The 25,878-nt window shown below is 39.3% G+C and overlaps 1 protein-coding gene across 3 annotated transcripts in view; it reads right to left on the bottom strand.

Moving 5' to 3' along the window:
* The window catches only part of SCFD2 (sec1 family domain containing 2), a 317,624-nt gene that overhangs the window by 219,605 nt on the left and 72,141 nt on the right, over positions 1–25,878 (bottom strand). For all 3 annotated transcript variants that reach the window (XM_048848286.2, XM_048848287.2, XM_048848285.2), the window contains exon 4: positions 16,766–16,941. In XM_048848286.2, coding sequence (XP_048704243.2) covers positions 16,766–16,941 — 176 coding nt within the window. The remainder of the gene's footprint in view (positions 1–16,765; positions 16,942–25,878) is intronic.

The following is a 25,878-nucleotide window of genomic DNA, read 5'->3' as shown; positions in this document are numbered from 1 at the left end:
ACTACGTGGCATCTAACTTCCCAAGAACCTATCTTTTAAATATAAAGTAATCAGCTAATGGATGATGAATCCCCATGATATAAATTAAATCATTACAGAAATTAGAATTTCTAGTCAATTTCCCTGTCAATATAGGATTACTCCCTAAAGTACATATTTTGTGCATGGGCTAGTCAGCTTTTTAAAAGACTTGAGAAATGGAAGTCAGGAGTCTATTCCACAGTCTAATAGATCTCTGTTTTAGAATGGTTTTCTTGGTATATAGCCTAAACGTAGTATGCTTCTCACAATCTGGGCAAGGTTGCTACTACATTGTTCAGCTGATGACCCTGTAAGTTTTAAGATTGTGAATACCAAGGATATTTGGTGTTTAAATACAAAGGCTGTATAACTAAACAAAGTTTTGAGACAAAGGCTAAAGCAATTAGCTTCTCAACAAAACTTGCCAACATCTGGTTCCTGAAAAACTAAAAGCATGCTTTAGGACAGATGAGGAAGAGTAAAGGAATACATCTATCACTACTGAACAGCTCTTAGATGTACTGGAATGGAGGTGGGAAGAGAACATTAGAAAGGTTATTTAAGAAGAAAATATGTGTACTGGATAAAATTTTTGTTGAAAGTTGATTTTTACTGTGATAACTTTAATTTAGCTTAAGTTTATTTTTCTTATTCAGTTTATGATCACATTTGGTCATGTAGGATGATTAAGGAAATTTTAGGATCTGGGCATTTGTTAGTTCCATGGGAAAGGGAGCTGTTTATTCATGTTTAGCCCTAATTTGCTGGTTTTAGTTTTATCCTTCCCCTCTCTCTTTACATCATGACACTGAAGCCACAGCTTTATTTTGCAGAAGTATAAACCTTTGTTTGAAATTGATGCTGGTGTCACTGTGAATCATCCAGTAGAGGGCAGAGAGTAAACACAATGGAAGTCACCTTACATATAAAGAGCATGTACTTCACTTCTGAAATGTACCCAACCCTCCAACAAAGGTAGACTTAGGCTCAGGTTTTGCAACTGGCATGATCATTTTTCCATGCAATAAAATTACTTTAATCACTTTTTTCAAGAAAAGTACTTTAGCCTTTGCCAGTAAGGTATAAAGATCCTGACTTTAAATGTGCATACATTTCTGGTACATGTTAACTGTGTCCGGCTGAAATAGGTCAGATTCACATACAATTAGGAAAAATAGGAAAAAGGGAAACCAAAGTAATTAAATTTTCATGTTTATTAATATCAAAGCATTTTGAATTGGCATTAAGTTTTAAACTGAAACACACAGTATCCTAAGAGGGGATGATAACTGGAAAGGGGAATGGCCTTTTAAGTGAAAAACATAGACCTTTTCACTATACAGAAATGTTTGCTTGAATGTCCCAAGTTTGGCTCCTTATGAGCCACAGAGGGGTTTTGTACATGAACTCTTCAACCTGAGAGTTTTAGCAGAAAAGCTCCTTTACAAAGCCTAATTAAAAGCAGGTTTATGTCAGGGCCCTCCCCCACTCTGGTTTTTATTTTGGCCTTCTCTCCATGTCAAAAGTCAAGTCTCAAAAGAGAAATGAAGTTCATTATTAAGTCAGGAGCATTTTTTCTCCTTCTTCATTCTAAGCCCAACTAAACATGTTTTAGGTTTTGGTTTGGCATTGTGCACCTCCAAATGAGATTTTATTTTATATGCACCTAAGGGTGAAATGTAAGAAGATACCGATCACAAGTCTGAACTTTGCCCTACACAATAAATAATCTGCGAAAAGTACAGTGCAATACCACTTACATGCAATGGATTTGATATTGGGAACCAAATATTCTCAACAGATGGTGTTCACTCTGGAAATATTTACAGCCACAAGAAGTTCACAATAAATTCAATGTCATCATCATGCAATATGGTAAATGTTTATGTAACCACATTATAAAAATGCATGGAATTGTACCACACAGATATGTAAGAGAACCTTTCAGTTTGGAAAACTTTCTTCATTTCTAACTCCATGTAGCACTAATGTTGATAGTTTAACATACTGATTACTAAGTGTTCCTATTTTTCGAGGTTACTGAACTTTTATAGTTAATAGTTGTATCTATTTAGTTTCCTTACCCATCTCTCTTTTTTAATATTTCATACCGTGCTAGCAGTTTTAATGGAATACTCCCATCAGAATTCATTTAGCATCAGTAATACAGGATTTACAACAAACAAACAAAACAAAACTGAAATGAGGGGGGAAAAGCATAGATTGCTATAAACATAGCAGGATTTTTTCCCTCCATTCTTAGCCACTTAACTCATGCCTAACCTACTAGACATGGCCAGAAGGACCACATCTCCAATGCTGCCTGAAATGCCAGTATAGTCATTACAATCCATTGTGATTTCAATGGAACTTCAAAGAAGCATTATCATACACAGATGGAAGAAAGGAGGACCAATAGTGAAGCAGCTAATCTCTTGAATTTATTATGGTTATCCTTGGTGGTACTATAATTTCGCAATAGTTGCTTTAGACTTCAGTGTGCTCCGCTTGCAGCCAACAGAAGAAGCAGATTAAAAAGCACAATATTTGTAGTGCTCATTTCCAAGCGAAGTGTGGTGGAGCTTTTCAGAAGGCCCTGAATGTTCACCAGATGTGAAGCACATATGGCACTTGGACTCAAGAGAATAATGCGACAATGAAGTTTAATCTAATCAATTCAATATGTAATAGTAATTGCACAAAGATGACATGCAAGTGTTTTAAAAACAACAAAAAATATGTAAATTGTTTTATAGTTCTTCAGGCCAGAAAAACAGGTCACCTGCTCATACATAAGTTTGAGTTTCCACCCTTCTTATAGAGTTGATCCGCACGAAATATATTACTCCTTCAGTGAGATAGCTGTTTAAGATGATGTACCTCTTTTATAAAATATGGAATTCCTTCTTCATTATATACAGCAAAACCTGTATTAAAGAAAGTCATCATCATCTGCCCCAACAACTTTCATGCAAGTGGAACCCTTTCCCACTGAACATACTGATAACACTGAAGAAAAAGGAAGGCAACTTTAGTACTCACGAAGGATGCTTGACTAACAAATCTGGAGATTATAGTTCTCCTTTGATTTACTGAACAAGTACAGCCTGGGAAGTAGCAGTACAAGCTTTCCCACACGGCTCCATCTATGCGTCCCAACCAGGAAGCGAAAAGGTAGTTCAGTTTCCATGATCAATCTGTCCTTAGCATCTCTGCCAAAATTGCCAGCAGAACAGAAGTAGCTTTTGTTTTGTGGAGAGCTGTCCAGTAGGAAACCCCCAATTTCACACAGGACTCCAAACCATCTTCAGGTAGTAGTATTTTTGGTCCAAATGTGATAGCCCTGTGTGGACTGAATTTGCATGGAGTTCACAAGGACTTCTGTCAGCACGACTACTACAGAACTGGTTGAAATCTGAACCTATGGCCCAGAAGCCAAAGGTGCAGTATCTCATTATTAACTTTCTCAGCTACCCAATCTCCACAAATGCATGGCAGCTCTCTGGGGTATAAATTCATAGCTGATGTGTATATTAAACCCTCTGCCAATTAAATCCAGACAGGTACACCATCAATACAATGGTAAATCTCTGCTCCTGAAATAAGCAAAAGGGGAAACAAAAATAATATGGTATCAACTTCCTTACCTATTTCAATCACTGATGTTCACTTCAATAGTTAGCAGCTTTTTTCCCCCTTAGGCTGCTGCTGCCATAGATGCAGTGAAAAGTAACTGATACTTTTTCAGCAACTTTTACTAGAATATCTACCAACCAAGTGTGAACCAATGGGTTGCTCTTAAAAAATCTGTTCTTTTCCTGTGGAAAAACAGAAACTCACATCCTTCAAATCCGTAAACAAGACAGGCTCTTAATAAGACAAGCTGAAACAAGGTAGTTGGAGTGCCCACACAGTAGGAGAGCCTCTAAATCAATGAGAATGTATTACTCCTGTGTCTTTCTTAACTATTATAGAATGCAGTTTTTGCAGGGATGAAATAATTGAGGCACATGTTACCCACTAATATACATGGGGCGGGGGGGGGGGGGGGGAAATCTATCTCAAAGGGTGCCTTAAGAAGTTCAGAAGAGGCTCTGGAGACATTACTACAAATAAAAGAAAAAAAATATTGCTTCAAGACAATGATTCTATTGATATGTATCTTCCCTCTCTAAAGGAAAGCAAGCAATATTGAAAAAGAAGTGGACAGATGAAGACTTTCTTCAGAGTTAACACTACTATATGTCTGAATGCCTTTCTACCTAAGGCCTAACAATTATGTTAATTTCTCAAGCCTTTTAGAAATAAGTCTATAGACATGCTAGAAAAAGAAAATAATGGTTGAAATTAACACTATCATGCTCTGACCTTTGGTGAACAGAATTATATTTGGAGAGTTTCTCATCTCTAGCACATTGCCTTTTCCCATTCTCTTACTAATATTCCTAACTGAAGATATTCTGAAACCCTTTTTTCTCCTTCCCTAGCCAGAGACCCAGACAAAAGGCTTTTTACTACCATCATTTACCTAAGTTTTACTCCCACTAAGGATAAATCAAACATCGACTAGATGCTTCTGGTGCATGGTAGTGTTTTATGGACTAACTCATCTATCTACTGTCACTACAACCATACATTTTAACCAGTCAGAAAATGACTTATCATTAGTAGTCTAAATTAGAAATGAATATAAACTAACTCTAAGGAAGCAAGATTATTACAGGAGTAATCAACAAGCTACCCTTTCACAAAAGTAGTTTGCGTAAGAGTAAACTTTTGTCAACTCCTATGCGCTCCAATCTGTGAGTATGAGGGTATATATGCCAGTCAACTATCTTCATGATTTAACAGATACAGCTACACAAATGAACTACTGTCAGACTTCGTTAGAATATATGAGTTTTACATCTCAGAGCGTCACTATATTTCCAGAGCCGACCTGGCTAATCAGAATCTTCGAACACTCATGGAAGCACACTGTACTTGTTCTAAAGGTACTAATGCACAAAATAAACTAAGCACAATTCCTTTAGAGGTAACCTGCACAGAGGAAATTTGATTTTTTTTCCCTTTCAAATTTGTTTCATTTTGTAATTAACCAAAACATTCTTACTAAAGAACTGAATTGAAAGGTAATAGGCCAAATTCAAAAGCAGCTACAATGGCCCAATGAAGTTAGGTGAAGAAAATATCAGTAAGGTAGCATCAGCCTAAATATTAGAGGTCATATCCAGGCCTAGGCTAAGTCTTCCCCTTTGTGCCCTCCGGCGCTGTTACCAAGTAGCTTAGATCAGCCCTTACATTGTTCTAAGTTGCACTGAGACCACACTGGCCCACAGTCAGCCTTAGACACAGAGCCACCTTTGTCCCCCCCTGAAGTGTGCTTAATGTAGTTCTCATGCATCTCAGGAGTAAGCCAGGGACAGGAGGGCTGCAGGGGCGTCCTTCGCACAGCTCAGGAAAGTTCAAAGAGAAAGTCTGAATGCCTTAAAGTGCCTTGACTCACTATAACAAAGGAAGCTACAAGGACAGGAGAGTCTCTGAGGAAAAGACAGACAGACAGAAACAAAGAAACCTCTCTCCATTTCCCCAGGAAGTTCAGAAATTCTCTACTTTGGCAGATCTAGAAATCAATCCATAACACTGCATGTTGTTTGGCTTGTTTTATGTATTAGCATGTGTGTGTGTATATATATCAATTATTCGTGTACTAGCAAGAGATACATTTGTGCCTGGCCACCATTCAGATGATTTAAATCCTCATGTTACCCCTCTCTGAGATAGAGGGTTTTCTTTTGTTTAAGCAGTGAAGCCTCCAGTAATTTGTCATGGGGAACAGAAAGTGGAAGCCTGGCTCCCCCAGAAATAGGACTCTGGCCAGCCAAATTTAGTTTGAAACACTACTTGCCCTGTCTACACTAACTGTATTAAGCCCTGTTTAAAATCATGTTAGCTAAAGTGCATTAAAACAAGACCTATTTTCCTAGTCTAGAGATGCCAAATTGAGGAATCCAACTTGAATGAATTTGGCCTCCAGAGAAACATCACCCAAACATAAGGGATGGATCTTTGGGAGGACTGTTGCAATGTGCACAAAGAACAGGACTGCAAAGAATGGAAATCTGGCATAGTAGGACTGAAAGCCAGTCACTCTCTTTATGCTACCTTTGCTTTGTGTGGACTCTTTTTTTTTTTTCCTTCAGAGAACTCATTCCACAGAAAGTGTGCCTTTCCAGTCCTCTTTAGGTGTGTCTTCACTAGGAAGATAGGTGTGTTCTTAACCTGAGGTAACTAAAACACGATAAATTCTAGTGAAGACAAGGCAGTCTGTTTTCACACAAGTTAGCAGGTCAAGGTAAACCCAAGGCTCTCCCACAGCAGGCCGAGTTTAAAACTATGGGAGAGTCTAGGGTTTATCTTGATTTCCTAACTCATGTGAAAATTACAAACTGCCTTGTCTTCTCTAGGATTTTACCTGCAGTGAACTCAATACTGTGAAAAACTTTCCAAAATAACTGTTTGACAAAAAGAAAAGGAGTACTACTCAAAATGAAGATTAGAACGGGTGTCTTCCTTTGGGCATTATGTTACCAGGAGGCAAAAGGAACAACAGGGAATACTTTATAGTTGTGTTTGTTTTTATGGGACCACAAAGGCCACATCTAAAGACACCATTTCTTTTCCATATTATACATTTACAAGATGTAGCTGGCCAGGGTTTTGGAATCCATCACTTTGTTAGCTCTGAAATACATCCAACTCCTTTTTCTGTACATTTGGTAAGCCAAAAAACCTGGGTGGTACATTGGACTCATTTTTCCTGTTTTCTGAAAAGTTTCTGTATTTTTGACCACTCACTACAACTTGTGGAATTTGTTAATTTTATACGAAGAAAAACTGTGCCGAAGTTTACAATAATCTGTTTAAGAACGTAGGGATTTTGGACCAGATTCTCCCACCTTTACTCACATTGAGTAATACTTTATTCATTAAATAGAGCCATCAGTGGGATTACTCATAGAGTAATAGACTACTGACACTGAGTAAGGGTGGCAGAATCTGTGTCTTTGTGAGTAAATTAATCTCTATAAAAATTTTCAGATTATATTTTAGAAAACAAATGTTTTTAAAAAGGTACATGGCAATTAGCTCCCAATATCACTGATGTTCCCATATTCCTTACCCCTGTACTTCACACAATCACAGTACTTAGCATTTGATCCCTATTAGTGAAATATTTAATCAGAAGTTAACAGTTAATAATACATCTGGGGGCGTTGGGGAAACAGAGCAAGAGTGACATGTGATTGACAGAAGTTTATAGACCTGTAACTCTCAATAGACATTCCCATGAAGCTGATAAATGTCTCCAACAAATTTCAAGTGACTAATGCTCTTATAAAACAATCTTATATGGTACTACTAGACAGCAAGCCATATCAATTGCAATATGATTTTCTTATGTTATTCAGGGGAATACTGACAAGAAAAATCTGTTAAATGCTTATTCTTATTATAAAATAATGTATGTGTTCTTAACAGTTAGCTCCCCTAACAATCATTTATTTAGTAAGATAGTAATATTTCAGAGTACATGTCCTGTGTTTTGGTACACAGGAAATTCATGCAACAGCTCCAGTTCGCTTAGTATAATCAGCGCTCTTTTCCCAAGGCTTTTTAAGTTTTATTGCTGTAAACAATTGTTCATTTAACAAAGTTGTTTCTTCACTAGGTGTTCGCTTTAAAGGCTTTGTATGAATTTCATTTGGCTGCATAACATTTCTTCTTTTAAAAGAGCGTCACAGCCAGAATACTTTTCATTTTCTCGAGAGGATTACAAACAAGCTGCTGCTACATGGGCATAAAAGGACTTGCTAACATCTCATTATGATTGTTCTAATGCTGCATAATGAAAGATATTTTCAGCCTTTGTCAAGTAGTTTTAGAAATCCTTAAAACAGTTTTCTTTAACCCTTTTATCCATAGAAACAGCTGCACTTATGCTGGCACTAAATATGGAGGAGTTATAATTCCTACTCCTATTTTTTTTTCTTCAAGTTCAAAATACTAGCAAGAGAGAAAAACAAATTCTTCTAAAGGTGGGAAATTAATTCATACCTAATAACATTCTATATATGGCTTAGATTTTCAAAAGCGACTAGTGATTTTGGGTGCCTCAGTTTCTGGATGTCCAACTTGAGATGCCCTGAATCAATACATTTCTGATTTTCAGAAAGTGCTGAGTATGAGCTCTGGTGTGCATAGCTGGGCACTCAAAAATAAAGGCACTCCAAGTATGTAGTGACTTCTGAAAATTTAGGCCATTATTTTATTATCTCTATTACAGAAGCACTTAAGTAGTCACAATTAACTCAGGGCCCTGTTTTGCTGGATGCTGTAAAAACACATAGTAAGAGAGGATTCTTGACCCGAAGAGCTTACAGTCTAAATTAACATAAGATATGACAGGTGTGTGTAATAAACAAGCAGAGGAAATCTGTGTCAGGAGATGAGAGAGTGACAGGATTGTGTGGGTCCTGTACATTGGTTATTTGCATAAAATGCAAAGTTTTTTTAAAAATCCAGCTATAAAAAGAATAGATATCAATGATACCAACAACACTGGAAATGCGGCAGAATGCAAAATGGTTTAAATAAGTCTAACAAAAGTATGCAAAATTCACAACATAAACCAACATAAGAGTTATAGATATAAGAAGCTGAGGTAAGAACTTACAGTAAATGGCAAGGAACTTTAAGTATCTGATTGTTGTAAGGACTATTTTCTTTTCAGAAGCTATTGTCGAATTTGACAAACTTGTACTTTTTTTATCTCTAGTACTAGACTGAGTCAGTATCAGTGCATGTTATTTCTTAATCTGATTGCCCCAGTCTGCAGTTTAGCCAGCAACATGCCAAACTCCAGAAAAGGACCTTTATAATCAATATGACAGAATGTAATATTGCTGCACAGCAGATTCATTCCATATGCAGTTTCATGGTTGAAAAATTATTGATCTAATGGCTACTCTCCTCTTCTCAAAATCAAGGTCAAATCTCACATAGCTGAGACATTAAAACTACAAAGTGGATTTTTCTAAAGTGTTTTTTAGAATGGAGATATTACTAGTTAAGCTACATTTGATAAAACTTCATGGTGATTACAAGTGTAGAAGACATAGTGGGTCAGTGACCCAAATAACAGAAATCTAGACTGCTATGTTTAACCAGGATGTAAGTATTGACAATCAGATACTTGTCAAATGCAAGGATCTGGGATATTGAATTCTCTTAATCTTAGGAAATATATTTTATATCGGGTTTTTATAAATCCAAAGGTCAAGTGCAATAAAAGGTTATGGGGTTTTTTCCCTTTAGCAGCGATATAATATTTTTAAAGATACTTATTGGTAAACATTGCAGGCTATCATAAAGGCAACTTGTCACACTGAACTTTATTATATTATTATAAACTCCTTACACTGATTCTACAGAATAATAATGAAAGGCAAATAAATGTAATCCTGCCTCAATGCATCTGAGTCCTACAAGCTACTTCATTCACTAACAGAACAAACAGATTCTGCATGTTACTATTTTCTCATGTGTTAGCAGCAACTTTGTATCTATAATTGATTAATGAGACGTGCCATGGGCCCTTTAAGGATGTCAAGAATTCTGCACCCTAAATAGTGCTTCTGAACACTGCGCTCAGGCTTTGGACTGGTATCCAGAGTGAATACTGTCACCAGCGAATGGTGAATACCACTTCCTTCAGGATGTACTGTAATAGAGGTGTGTAGGTCCCAATCTTATAGTGAGCTGCACACAGGTGGAGTCCTATGTCCATGCAGCACAACAGGCAGGATCATGCCCTTAGTTTGCAAATTCCTTGGTACAGGAACAGTGTTTTCACGTGTATGTGCTGCCTACACAAACAAATAATAACCATGTCACCTGTTTAAGGACTGAGACAGCCAGACCCTGTTTCATCTTACAAGATGGGACAGAATCACAGCACCAGGTGGAATCACTGCATACCCATACTTCAAAGTTATTACCTTTAATGTTAACTTTTATTTGTTACTGAAACATAAGAACAGCCCTACTGGGTTAGACCAATGGTCCATCTACCCCAGTATCCTGTCTTCTGACAATGGCCCATGCCAGGTGCTTCAGAGGGAATCAACAGAACAGGCAATCAAGTGATCCACTCCGTCGTCCACTCCCAGCTTCTGGCAAAATGGAGGCTAGGGACACACAGTATGGTGTAGCATGCATTTAAACACTAGTTGTAATGTAAAATGTTCATCTGTATTAGAGTTTTTTTTCCACTCCTTTTTCCTTAGCTTGCACTATGGCATTCATGGGAGAGAGAATGATGTCATTTTATTAACCTCATAACTTTCCTTTAGGAGAGGAATACAAACACTGGAATGACCAGCTGGCATTAAGTTTCTGTTTTTCCTTTTTCAAATATATATGCATAAAATCTTATTTTTTCAAGAAGCTTGGCAGAACAAAAAGCTCACTATTCTTCCTTTCAAAACATTTTGTGAGATAAAGAACAAAGTAAATAAAACAAAGGTTAAAACAACTAATTATGTTGTGGACACTGAGACCATGAAAATATTGTACTCTGCCAATATTTATCTGTTTAGGTACTTCTCTAGCTCCCATCACCACAGTATTTGACTCACTCACATTACCAGGAGACACTAAACCCTAAAACACTACTAAAATAACCTAATTCCTGAGTTGGCCGGGAAGTTTAACAGCCTCATAATACAGTGTCAGACATACAGAATAAGAGTTTTGGTTACAGTCTTGGTCCACTGTTCCTGGTCCTCAGAGGCTGGAGGTACCTTGCCTCTCTGATGCCCCACTCTTGCCAACTAAATAACTGACATTGATAGATTTTGAAGAAAAGCAAGCTCCAAGCTCCCTGATGTCACTTCCAGCAGTGAATGGTAGGTGGGGAGAGGCCAACAGTTCTGGCACCAGGAATCTATTATTAATTGTTATTGAATTATGGCAGACTCACAATATGCCCTGTAATGTCCACATACAGCAAGACACAATCCCAGCCCAAAGAGCTCACAGCCTAAGTCGGGTGGTAGACAAAAGCTGGGGGAGTTTTAGTTGGTCATGGATTCTAAGGTTAGCCAAACCAACCAAAACACTTGTGTCCTTGGCTATGCTAGAATTTTCAGAGTAATGAATGAATGACAATTGTTAACATATTGAAATAACGTCATGTTTTAAGTGTAGACAAACCCTTAGATTACATTACTTACACAGTAGTACACAACAAAACCACTGACAGAACTGAGATCAGACCACAGGAGTAATGGCCCCCTAGTCCAGGGTTGAGCCTACTAATCCATGTTGACTTTCCAAGTGCTTTGCAAAACAACGTTATTGCACTTTTAACTATTTTGTTCCCCATTTTACAATAGATTAAAGCATATAACAAGGCCCAGTATTATGTAGTGATTCTTAGACAAAAGGACTGGGTTAAGGGAACTTCCTTTCCTTGTTTTGGGCAGTTTAACTCTAAATGTAATATTGTTTTAGTTTAACAGTTTTGTTATGTTGAATTTTACAATTCTTACCATGAGTTTATCCCAAAGCTATTATAATAGAGAAGAACAACCTCCTACTAAAGAGGGATCTTCCTTTAAAAAACAAAAAAAACTGTGAGAACAGCTGTTTGCTTTCAGTATCTATGTCTGCCATCTTTGAAAAAAAATTCAATAATCTCCCGCTAATAAAATGTTTCCTTCCAAAGAGTAACACAAAAATATCAGGTTTCAGAGTAACAGCCGTGTTAGTCTGTATTCGCAAAAAGAAAAGGAGTACTTGTGGCACCTTAGAGACTAACCAATTTATTTGAGCATGAGCTTTCATGAGTCACGAAAGCTCATGCTCAAATAAATTGGTTAGTCTCTAAGGTGCCACAAGTACTCCTTTTCTTTTTACAAAAATATCAGAGATATATTATAGAAACAAGAAGCTTTGCTTTCCCAATTTAAATTATTTTCCAAGCATTATATTTTTAAACATCATAGATAACAATCTGTCTTTTCCACTGTAGGAGTCCAAATATGGGAAAACAATCATAGGTGAGATAGATATCAATTTAAATCCACTTTATTTACTAGATATATCTACATAATAAAATCTGCACTGGATACTTCTGGCTCAGGAGAAAGTGTGAAGAACAACTATATGTCACACAATGTCAGTAGATTAAATGCATTTAACCTGTTGTTAGACAGAAATTATGCCAGTAGGAGTAAAACTATTTTTATGACTCAACAAAATTTATTTGTCAAGCCAATCTATATTAATTTGTGGTCAAATTACATCTGCCCTTTTCTAAACTTTGTTCTTAATACAGCAGTAAAATTTTAAATGCTACCAGGACTGTATCCTAGGATTGTATTCTTTGCAGAAAAAAATAGATATTTTAAGCCGTCTCAATGTATTTATCCACCTATGATATTTTAGAACAAGTTTCTGCAACCCTTGCTCATTGTGAACAATCCTTCCCTAGAACAATCTCATTGAAACAGATGGGACCACTCATGATTAAAAGTGCTAGTCACTGTGAATAAGGGTGGCAGATTCTGGCCACTAACATATACTTTAGAACCTTTTGGGCTAGATTGTGCCAGATGAACACAGTCCATAGTAAGGGGTAGTGTTTAGCTCTGCTGCCCCAGGGGCATCCCACAGAAAGAATTAATAGAATCAAAGAAATGTGGAGCTGAAAAGGACATTGAGAAGTCATGTGCTGAGGCAGGACCAAGTAAACCCTAGACCATCCCTGACAGATGGTTGTCCAACCTATTCTTAAAATCCTGCAATGATGGAGATTCCACAATCTCTCTTGGAAGCCTGTTCCAGAGCTTAACTACCCTTATAATTTAAAAGTTTGTCCTAACTTCTAACCTAAACATCCATTGCTGCAGAGTAAGCCCATTACTCCTTGTCCTACCCTCAGTGGACATGGAAAACAACTGATCACCATCCTCTTTAAAACAGTCCTTAACATATTGGAAGACTGTTACCAGGTCCCCACTCAGTCTTCTTTTCTCAAGACCTACCATACCCAGCTTTGTTAACTTTTCCTCATAGGTCAGGTTTTCTAAACCTTTTATCATTTTTGTGGCTCTCCTCTGGACTCTCTCCAATTTATCCACATCTTTTCTAAAGTGAAGCACCCGGAATTGGACGCAGTACTCCAATTGAGGTCTCCAGGGCCGAGCAGACTGGGACAATTACACCTCAGAACAATATTAGCCTCTTAAGCAACTGCATCACATTATTGACTCATATTCAATTTGTGATCCACCATAACTCCCCCCACACACATCCTTTTCAGCAGTACTACCTACCACCTAGCCAGTTATTCCCATTTTGTAGCTGTACATTTGATTTTTCCTTCTGAAGTGTAGTATTTTGTGCTTGTCTTTATTGATTTTCATCTTGTTGATTTCAGATCAATTCTCCAATTTGTTAAAGTCATTTTGAATTCTTATCCTGTCCTCCCAGGTGCTGCCAACCCCTCAACTGAAAATTTTATAAGCATAGTTTCTACTCCATTATCCAAGACATTAATTGTGTGCTCACTCTGCAGTGCTCCAGAGAGTGATAATTTGCAGAGGGCCTGTATGAGTTAAGCCACCCACTTTACACTGCCTGCTGTTGCTGGATACTTTTATGCTGAATTTAAGAGACAAATTCCTGTCCTATAAACATACATTTAAAAAGACAAGCTAAGGGCTCATCTACATAGTGCATTAGTGCACACCAGCTGGGGTGTAAATTGTAGTATGTCATGCACTAATTGTCCATATGGACCCTGTTGATGCACACTAAAACTTCCCTACAGCACTTTGATATACTATTGTTTGAAACGGGACTATGTCAATGCATACTAGGAAATGTTTATGGTGCACAAGTAGGGTCCACATGGAAAGTCAGTGCACAACAGGCTGGTGCACAGTAAATTTACACCCCAGTTGATGAGCACTAATATACTGTGTAGACAAGCCCTAAGTTTCACATGAAGTGTTTTTGTCTTTCAGTTTTCCAAAAAATACACTTTGTTTAAGCTCTGTCAAGTGCTCTTTTTCCTGTGTTTTGCTTCTACTGCTTGAAAAGCCTCTAGGTATGGGCATAATTGGGACATGTCTGAACCCAGGATGAAAACTGGGGACACACACAACACTGTTTTTCACCCTCTCTCCCTGCATGTTTAAGCCCTCACTTGGAGGGAAAGGAGGTGGCAGAGTATGGAGCAGTGGGGAGTTTGAAGCCTGGTCTACATTAAAAGTTTTGTCCACATAGCTATGTCAATTAGGAGTGTGAAAAATAATCATACCCTTAACTGACATAGCTATGGTGGCACAAGTCATAGTGGAGATGCAGTTAAAACAATCCTTTTTCCAGGATGTTTTATTTTGTTCAGAAAACTGGCATAAGCCGTATTAACAAAAGTACTTTTTTACCAGTGTAAAATGAGTCTACACTAGGAGGGTTTCCTGTACACCTGTTTGCCTGTATAACTACACCAAGAAACAATTTCTAGTATGGACAAGGCCTGAGACTGCTTAGTGCACACCAGTGCTTGGCACTCCCTCCCATCCCAGCAATCCACCTTAGGGTGGTGGGGTATAAAAGGAAGGAGGGAACTTACACGGTGGGGAGCCTCTGAGGATCTGTGTTCTCTCTTCACTTTGCTTATAGGATATGTAGTTTAAATTGACAGCACATACTAAACACATCTCCTGAGTAATGATAGTTCTCAGTTCTGTTTAACACACTACCTGTCAGAAAAGCAGCACAACACAACACAGTAAAAGGAGTCACACTTATAATACGGGAACATTACCCTATTCTGAATCAAGGGTGTGATCCTCTTTGCATTGAAGTCAAGGGCAAAGTTGCCAAGAATGCCACTGGACCCTAATTCTGTTATATTATTTAAAAGCACCAAGCCATCATAAATAAAGAAGGCCAAATGCAGCATGGAGTAAAGTACACAGCTGCACTGATTTCAGCAGAATTCAGCAACTCATACCAAAGATGAAAGTGGCCTAGAGACCGATAAGAAAAAATGCCATGATACTGTAAATCTAAAAACAGTAGTTAATTCATTTTAATCCTGATAAAGATCTGGAAGTAGGCTGCCTATTTACAGTGTTTACCAGCATGTTCTAAGAACACAGAAGCTCAAACAGTAAGTGATAGTGGGAAGGAGCATAGCTGTGAAGCTATAAGAATTGTCCCCAAAATAAACTACACATCTCAGTCTCTGACTTCAGAATATAAGATCTGTACAGATGTGCACACATTATGGATTGTGTAATTCAAAATGATTGTTATTTGAAGTGCAGAAAATGAGTACGTGCTTAAACAGTGGTTATAAATATTGATTCGTATAGCCACAACTGTTTTACCCAAGTCATGTTACTTATTGGGAGTATATGTCAGTCAGTATATGTTATTGAATACTTCAGACAATGGGCACTAGTAAAAAATAATTAAACGTTAAGAAGAGTGAATAGTTCAGTTAACTGCTAGCACATACTTGCCTACACTAATTATTTTTTTTGTCTTTCTACCCTCCAGGAAACATTTGTTGGTATAAATGATGGCAATCTGCATAGGCCTGGATTTTCAGATGAGTTGAGGACTAGATCTTCACTACCCAATAAAGGTGACATTTTATTTGGTTTGTTTTTTTATAGCAAGGGAAGTAGAGACAAGCCACAGTTAGTTCTCACTTTGATGCAGGTAGCTGAGGTCACGGTATGCTTCCTCCCCTACCCAGGGTTGATCTTGACTAGCTACTTTAAGATAAAAACTACAGAGCCTTGTCTCAACTAGGATTTTACAGTGAGACAACTAACTCATCTTCTTGAAGGTAGGCTGTCTTCACTGTCAAAATAGGTGTTTAGCTAAAGGAGTGAGTGCCCAGCTCCCACTGAATTTCAATGGGATTTTGTCACCATTTTGAACTCCCAACTCTTTTGAAAACCCCTGTTGTATCTAAGCTAAGCAGGATACAGTCTGTTCACTATACCATCTACTCTGAAAGTTCAGTGGTAGCATAGATAAAAATATAAATTACATGTTGGTTAGAGTGTCACTTCCAACAGGAAGTTGTAAGAAGTTGTCAGTGAGCGTATGAATGTGTGAGGGAACAAAATTAATATCGCGTGCTCCTAATGGTGGCTTTCCCTATTAAATCTCACCCATTCAATATGTAAATCAGACAAGCTTACACTCACATAAAGATATATAATTTACCACTTTAAGTTATCTCTGAATTTGACCATGTCTTGGCTCCAGAAGCCTATTATTTATCATTATTATTTTAAAGCTTAATAGTGATCCTAACCAGTGACATAAATCTATGCGGTCATCTTGCAATTTAGTATGCAAATATTCCAACCCCAATTCAGATTTTATGTACCTTCATCTGTAATATTTAATTTTGTGTCTAAAATTATTAGACTAAAAAATACAAAAAATATTAACTGTGTAGTTTCCCATTCTTTTAAATAGTTTGAAACATATGAAAAACAAAAGTTCAGGAGGTAGCTTTTTAACAATATCATACAGCCCAAACAAATTATGCAAAATAAAATTGCACAAAAATATTTAAAACTACTTAAAAATAACAGTGTTTACTTAGTATAAAGTTAAGTAGGCTCATATAATATTGTACCTGCAAAAGTAGCCTTTCAAAGGCTAAGAAGCTGTCCCATTTGGCATTCTGGGGGTGTTTTAAAGCCTGGATTGTGGCCAGCACAAGCTGTAGAAGTCCACAGTGGTTCCTGAGAGCTTTCAAATTGTTTTTGAAAAGCTTGATGTGAGAACCGAGCTGTTCTGGGGTGACTCTACCTGTTAAAAGAAAAACAGGGCATATTACCAACATTTCACAACAGTGAATAATCATAAATATCTGAACAAACATTTTTAATAACGATGGATTATATTTATGCAGTGCTTTTCATTCAGAAAATAAGCTTCACAACTATGAGCCTGTTCCTGATTCCATTGCAGTCAATGGGAGTTTTGCCCTGCATGTTAACACCAGCAAGTTTGCAAAAAGAAAAGGAGTACTTGTGGCACCTTAGAGACTAATCAATTTATTTGAGCATAAGCTTTCGTGAGCTACAGCTCGCTTCATCGGATGCATACTGTGGAAAATACAGAAGATGTTTTTATACACACAAACCATGAAAAAATGGGTGTTTATCACTACAAAGGGTTTTCTCTCCCCCCACCCCACTCTCCTGCTGGTAATAGCTTATCTAAAGTGATCACTCTCCTTACAATGTGTATGATAATCAAGGTGGGCCATTTCCAGCACAAATCCAGGTTCTCTTTCTCTCTCTCTCTGTCCCTCCTCCCCCCCCCCCCCCCACACACACACACAAACCCACTCTCCTGTTGGTAATAGCTTATCTAAAGTTTGGACTGCATAGTTCTTTTCTACAGGAGTCACTTCCATGATTGAAGTGCAGTCATTTTAGATAAGGAATCTGGCTGATATTTAACAACATACAGCAATGCCAAAGAGAAATTTAAGACACAAAGTGAAAAGTAACTTCTCTCATTCAAACAAATGGAGAAATTTAGGTAAGCTACCAAAATCACTCCAATACCTCTCCCGGACACTGGGCTAACATTTTTACTCTTGGGAAAATTACGGTGGGAATTTTAATGAGCACATGCAGAGGGCTCCTTAGTCTTATACCTTGTCCATAACACCGCACCCTCCAGCAGCACAGAGTCCCATGACACCTGGCTAGGATGACATTTGGTTCAGTATTGACTCAGAGGAAGAGTACAACTTACTAAATCACCAGTATCACTTCCTGAAACACATCACAGAAGAGAAACCTCTAAGGGAGGGGCAAGCAAATTTTTTGGCCTGAAGGCCGCATCGGGTTTTGAAAATTGTATGGAGGGCCGGTTAGGGGAGGGGGCAGCAGGGTCCACCCCCACCCCCTATTCACACCTCCCCCCGCTTCTCACCCCCTGACAGCCCTCCACCCCACAGGACTCCTGCCTCATCCAGCCCACCCTGTTCCCTGACGGCACCCCTGCCCCATCCAACCACCCCTTCTCTCTGTCCCCTGACCGCCCCTGGAACCCCTGCCCCTGTCTGCACCCCCGCTGCCCCATCCAACCCCCATTTCCGTCCTTACTGCCCCCCCCCCGGGACCCCTGACCCATCCAACCACCCCTTCTCTCTGCCCCCTGACTGCCCCCCTGCTACCCCATCCAATCCCTCCTCTCATTCCTGACTCCCCTCCCCAGGACCCCTATACCCATTCTGCCCCCCCTTCTCCCTGTCCCGACTGCCCCCTGCCATCCCATCCAACCTGCCCCCCTCCTTCCTGTCTGCCCTCCCGGACCCCCTGCCCCCAGTCAAACCCCGTGTTCCACGCCCTCTGGCTGCCCCGACCCCTATTCACCCCCTGACCACCCCCCAAACTCCCCTGCCCTCTATCCAACCCGCCCTGCTCCCTGCCCCCTTACCATGTGGCACAGAGCACCGGGTCAGGCCGGGCTCTGCAGCTGCGCTGCCCCAGGAGCTCACAGCCCCGCTGCCCAGAGCATTGCGCCGGCAGTGCAGTAAGCTGAGGCTACGGCGGGAGGGGAAGCAGCGGGGCAGGGTCCCGTGGGCTGGATGTGGTCCATGGGGTGTAGTTTGCCCGCCTCTGCTCTAAGGGATCTGACCTTTCTCAACTTATGTGAGCTGAGGAGATCACTGAACAAGACAGTATCATTTCACCCATTATTCACATATACATGCATTAGTACCCAGTACACAACTGTCTCTTGTATGGGAAAAGTGTGGATATCCTTTACTGTATATATTAAGAATTTTTATCATATAGTTAATCCTGAAATAAACATTATTCTATGAAATACTAAGGTGTAAACTATACAGCTTGGTAAATCTAAAAAAAACTCCACAATAGTTTGCCCTGTGACCAGGTATAAGCCATACTATAGTACCCGATGCCCAGGGAACAAGATGTGAACTCTAAGCTTCCCCTCTCCTTGTACAAGTGCTCAAGGGGAGATCTATAAGACCTGATCTACTCTAAGAGAATTACCTCTTGCTGATAACAGGCATCATCAGTGTGCACAATTGAATCATACTGAACATGGTTCAACTACAACACATAGACCAGGATACACCATGCGTGCACCATATCATGGCATATTATTAGCAATGAGTAATTTTCCTAGTGCAGACCAGGCCTAAGAGTGGTTTGGAAGATCAAATTGGGAGAATACTTTGGTATAATATTGGTATTATAGTCATAGTTAAGTACGGCTCCACACCCTGGATCATGGTAGTCAGCTGAAACGAAGGTAAAAGTTTTCTCTTATTAATTATTATTTATGTTATCTTGGTTTTTTTTATAATCTATACTTTTCCTTAAGAAAAGCCCCTAGTGATGGCAACTGTATTTTTTTTTTCCTGGTTTGGCCACTTCACCAATTTACAGGGCCCCTCATCTCTTTTATTCTCTCTAAGGCCTTATCTACACTGCACAGTTTTGTTTTGTTGACAAAACAATGGAGGCGTACACACTACAATGTTACTTTTGTCAGCAAAACTCCTGTTTTGCTGACAAAAAAATCCCACCTCAACGAGAGGCAAAATCTTTCAGCAACAAAGCGTCTGTGTAGACGCTGCCATTCATTAGGTCGACATCACTGGCTTCCCCCAGTATCCCACAATGCCCACTCTGCTCACTATTTTGAGCTTGGCTGCCCTGCATTCCAGCTACACAGGCACGTGCCCCTCCCCTTTCAAAGCTTTGGGAAGTTCTGACAGCTGAGCATGTGGCAGCAAACAGCAAATTGTTAACATGGAATCCTGCTCTCTCTGGCACTAGGATCACAGTGGCAGGTAGGCAGGGATTGCGTGTGTGGGGGGTGTGCTTCCAGCTGCTGTCCAAATTTAAAGAGACAGCATGCTGACACACTCCTCCTCCCCAACACACATTCTGTCTCCCCCCCCACCCCCGCCCACACACACACTCCCTGTCACACACTCCCCCCCACTCACCCCCTACACTTCAGTTGAAAAGCACCTGGCAATATAGTAAGAGGCTTATGGAATGATGGGATTAAGAAAACTGCATCATGTGATGCTGAACCTGCCCCATGAGGCATTGCAAACCCTTCCCGAAGCTCCCTGCGTCTAGTTGCACAGTGGAATAGCTACCCACAGTGCACTGCTCTCTGTGTTGATGCAAGAGCTGCTAATGTGGATGCATTCTGCCGCACAAGGAGCATAGTGTAGACAGTGGTTTAATTAAAGCGGTTACTGTATGTCAGCATAACTTTTGCTGACAAAACTCTGTAGTGCAGACAAGGCCTCAGATTTCTTCACAAAAATACAATCTTTTAATCCCAGTGATTCTAAAGAACAAGCACTGGAGATACAGCTCTCCAAATGTATCTTTAAAACATGGAAAGCCATTAAAACAAAAAAATATAAACTCTTTATAGGAAACTTAACTCAAAGCATCAAGACAAAAAGTCAGCAAATTAACACATTACTCATGCTGACAAGGCTTTAGTGGGATGAAAAGCTGACAAGACTTCTACAGCTTCAGTTCACATAGCCTAAAACAGCAACCTCAGCCATATGTGTTTTTAGACTAAACATTGGAACTTTTAGTTGTGTTTTATTTCTTTTAAAGCTGTGTCAGGCAGATTTAGATAGTGATTGGAAAATGTCACTCCATGATGCTTTGCAACATACCTTTGATAAAGAATGCATTTTTACCTTTAGCAGTCATGATATATAGTAGCTCATTCAAAATCCGATAACTTGTTACAATTGAGAAAACATGAAGTTGCAAGTCCTCCTCTCCTCCCCCACAATATAGTCAAATATGGGGATCATCAAGACCTCTGATTTCAAGTCAGAAAAAATAATTTCATCTCATTCTATTATTTATACTATTCTTTATAACAAATGAATCCAGATGCATTATTGGGTCTGTTCCTTTGCGATCCATTTAGCATTTGTTATGTATAATATCTCTGTTAGCTCTACAATAGTAAAAAGGGAAAGTTCCATGGCACATGAAATCGTACGGTGAAATCCTGGCCCCATTAACTCAATGGCAAGAGTTCGACTGAATTTAACGGAGCTGGGATTTCACCTGTAATATTTACAATTTCCATACATTTTTCTCTATACCTGCCTGAAGTGTGTGTATCCCCCTCTGACTCCTCCTCCCCCCGCTTCCCTTTCTGCTCTTCTTTGTCCATACTCAGTTCCAGAACACTGGACCTACGCGGAACCTCGCTGCTTTTTGAAGGGGTTCTGTAGGGACACAGGGGTCTGACCACAAGGAATGAATTGCAGGTTCAGGGCCTTTATTAGGCTAGCAAAGTAGCTGCCTAATTCTAAAGTCCTCCTATACAACGGAGGTAGAGTCCATACTGTCTTTCTAAGGGATACAAATAAGTTAAGAATATCCTTTCTTGCACAAGAGTTAAAAACTAAGTAGAGATTAGGAAGTGAACTTTGACAAGGGATACAGCAGGAGGCAACCATTTATTTATGTTTGTAAAACAAACAAGCACTCATCTCAGACTCTGGCCGCCGCTACATTCAGATATTTATTATGAAAATTAATAGACCGGATTAAATCCCACTCCAGCAATAAATATACAAACATGCCCTAGTAAACATGGTAATAAATGAAAACGTCTCTGCAGAAGGCAAAATAACAAAGACAATAGCTCCAAACCTCAGCCCACCCACTTTCCAAATGCCTGGGAAGAAAAAAAAAAGGGGGGGGTTGCAATATGTCTGAAATGTTAACAGATCCAAGCTCTGGCAGAACAGGGGGAGTGAATTCCAATCTGAGGACCCCTCTCAAAGAACATCTTAACAGCAATTTTGTTGTTTGGAGTGAAGGAGAATCAGCTCAAGAACCTCTGCTGATCTCAGCTTTGGCTGTATGTCCAAAGAAAAGAAGCTATTTCCCACAAAACTGGGCCCCAAAACTTTTAAGACCATGCAGGCTGAAACCAACACCTTGAATTCCACCTGGAAATTACTGGGCATCAAATAAAGATCCCCAAACTACAAGTTATACAAGCCTCGTAGACAAACAATAACTTCTGTTGAAATAATTGATTTTTTCGTTTATCAGAGTTGTGTTCAAATAACTTTATAACAGCTTTGAAAACTACAGATGCAAGAACACACATTAAAGATAAGAGTATTAAATGCACAAATAACGACCTACATTAGCTTGAGGTGGAGTGAAAAGGGGGAAGTGACTTGTCTTCCAGGAATAAACCCTTGTACAAATTTTTTAAAAGCGTTATATTAAACATATTTGGGCAATACAAATGAAGTAATGACAATGTTGGAGGCTTGATCTAAAGTTTATGGTGAAGAAAGCCTAGTGGAAGGGTAGCAGATGATTCAGGGAACTCATAATGGAACAGAAAGACTTTTACTTCAAAGTTAATAGTTTGAATCCAGTTCAGCTTAACAACAATGAAAGTCGTAACTTCTTAGCTGTTCTGTGAATAGTCTGTGTGAAGTTAGTTCATGTATTCTAGAAATATCTACCAGGTCTCTACAGAGGCACCTCGGCTTATCAGCCTTCCATCAATTAAACAAAATATAACAAACCCTTCTGCTCACTTAAAAACCCCCTCCTATTCTATATTACTGCTTAAAGGTCTATCAAAAATACCCAAGTAATTCTTATATTGCCCTCAAACTCTGGTTCTTCTAGAGCTGTGGCGGGAGTAGGCTCCAGAGAAGTTCACTCTGAAGTCCCTAAGAATACTTTCCTGCTGAGGAAAATCTCTCTCTTCCCCCATAACAACAGTGTTCCATCGGATACAGGAACACAGGAAGGGAGACAATCCCTCGGATAACATGTTCCCATACCAAATGGAGGATTAGAACTAGAACCCCAAGTTCCCTCACAAGTTAGCAGGAATTCAGTACAGAAAATGGAGCACTCATGTTCCTTGCTCAGAACGCCTTACTCAATCTGCACTGACTGACAATTCTGAATCCTCTTCAAGGGTTCCCCTTAAAGTGCAATGCAGCAATTTAGCCTTAAAGTTACAAACACATGGCCCAGTGGCAAGGTCCCCATGAAAAAGGCAGTCACAAGTTTTGTCCCATCAAAAGAAGCACTGTACACCACAACTATCATCCAAATTGTCTAGACACAGCAATGGGCCCAATAGCGACAGAGCCTATGGGACACAGAGTTGATCTCAGTTGGTGTAGTTGTAGTGGATCTCAGTGTGATTCCTAGCAGAAGGCATGCATATCAAAAATCACCATCAAAACAGGCATTTGTTCTGCCATCTCAGCAGAAAGACCACGAAGTGACAGGGCAGAGGGACTGTACTACTATTTCTTATCACTCAGATGAGTGTCTGAAGCACAGAGCTGAGGCACATTGGTAGGGCAGAGTGGGAAAGGATGCAACTTTACAAATTTTTTAAAAAATCAAGTTATACTGCTCCATTCAGGAGTATGGAGAGATATACAAAGTAAAGCAGGGGCATGCATTAATGGGCAATAAGTACACAGCTTTAAATTCTGAGACATGAAGCTGAAGCTCACATGTCTTCAATCATATTAAAAGTATACAAATGAGTTATTTAACAGAAAGTCCTATCTTAAAAGTGAAACTTAATTTCCACAAAAGATTTGTAATCATGTTGCCTAGTTTAATTTTTTCTTCTTCCTAAGTTACAGCTGCAATGTTGTTTTGTCTTTTCTGTGATGCATGCTGTTATGCAGGCTTCACTTCAAGAGGGTGATTATTTTTCAAGAGAGATTTAGTGCCAAAAGTGACAGGTTTTTAAAATTCAGGCTCCTAAAGGAGCAAGTTATTTTTTACACCAAAAATGTATGGATGAATGCGGTGTTTGAACAGCAGAGATCAGAAATATTGACAGATTGTTCCAAATACATACACAGTAGTACTTATTTTTGCATCTAGCATCTTGTTAATGATCTCTACAGAAACCAACAAACAAGTTATTACAGGAGTAAGCTTTGGGAGGAATTGACTAAATAAGTGTATACTTTCCTGAACATACAGGTTCTGCCAAATATCTGCAACTTTGAACTTTGTTATCTTGCATAAAGTGGAACTAACTGAACTTTATTGACTAGTGCTAGTAAACATTTGCTGAGGTCCATATTTCACTTGACAGAACCAAGAAAAAGGAATTTCTTGTGGTTGTCTTGGATCACTTATGTTCACAAGGAGGATTTTGCAATGCTGTGGAATATCAAATAGAATGTTTCTCCCACCAGTGTCTTAGAAATATAGACCTACCTCATCCACTAGCTTGCATGTAACTGTGCCTAATGATGGATGCTTCTGAGGAAGGTGTAGTAATTCATCTAGCCAATTGTGTAATGGCATTGCTGGGGGAGCAGAATTTGTGAACTGAGGGATAAATTTATGCCTGAAAATATTAGTACTGATGCCCCTCATCTCTTTTATCCTAGCTAGTGTAACTTCCAGATGTTATTCTTATTTATGTAAATATGAAATGCTTTCATGCATCTTAGGAAGCTTTAATAAATATTCTTTGCCAGCAAGTTCCACTAAAAAAAAAATCTGTATTATTTTGTTATCATTTAATTTCAAAGACATCTTGTGAAAAAAAAAAAGAGGAGGAATGCAAACTGACAATTATTTTGGGAGAGAAGGTGGCTATTACAGTTGAGTTCTCATCAAACCGTGAACTGTGTAGAAGTATGATTCTGGATCTGAACAGCGCTGAACGTTATTAACAGTTAGGCTACAGAGTTTACAGATTCATTTCTAGTAGAACAGAGAACTGTTCTACTTTGAACTTGGCTAATTCTTGCTCTGTGATCTCAGTTGCATGTTATCTTCCCTCAATTGGCTTCTGTTTCCTTACTTGTAACATGAAGTTAGTAGCTTAGCTACCCCACATGGCTGTTGTATAGCTTAAGAACATAAAAATGGTTAAGAAAGATGCTGGGGAGACGCAGGATGGATCACTTGATGTTTACCTGTTCTGTTCATTCCCTCTGGGGCACCTGGCATTGGCCACTGTTGGAAGACAGGATACTTGACTAGATGGATCTTTGGTCTGACCCATTATGGCTGTCCTTATGTTCTTATGCATTTAGTGGGCAAGCTGAGGGGCATCTTCATCAAGCACCTGAGGGGCACTTGGGGAAAGCAGATATTTATGTATGGCACAAAGAAGGGTGGCTGGCCCTTCTAAAGGGAGATAGGTCTCACCCTACCTCTGATACAGCTGGTTTGCCTCCCCAAGTGAATTAAATCACATGCCAGACAATCATGTGACTAAACCAGTCTTCTGTTGGGAGAGGATGGAGGAGGAGGGGTAACAAAATAGGTGTGTGGACAGCCAAAGGGGGATTGCAGTGTGAAGCTAGAGGAAGTCTCCTGCAGTGGTCCCTGAGGAAGGCAACTGTGGCTAGGTAGAAAGATACAGCTGGAAGTTTTGTTTTTCTTCTGGGGAGAAGGCAAAAAAAGGCAGAGCAGACCTTGTATCTTCTTTAACAGCTTACAGAACAGTTATACACGGTACCTCAGGGAGGAGGGGCTGTGCCCATTTTAAGACGAGAATGGATGATCTTTCTGAGCTTATTTTGAACTTTATGTTAATAAAACTAGACCCTAAGAAAGGCTATTAGACTTATGAAAGCCTTTTTTCAAGGAACCAACAAGGGGAAATGAACCAGGCTGCTGCAGAGCCACACCTGGCCATGAAGAGACATTCAGAAGGAGG

This window comes from Caretta caretta, chromosome 4, assembly GCF_965140235.1.
Source record: "Caretta caretta isolate rCarCar2 chromosome 4, rCarCar1.hap1, whole genome shotgun sequence".
NCBI lineage: Eukaryota > Metazoa > Chordata > Testudines > Cheloniidae > Caretta > Caretta caretta.
Note: the sequence above shows the minus strand (reverse complement) of the source record. Positions and strands in the feature narration are given on the sequence as shown.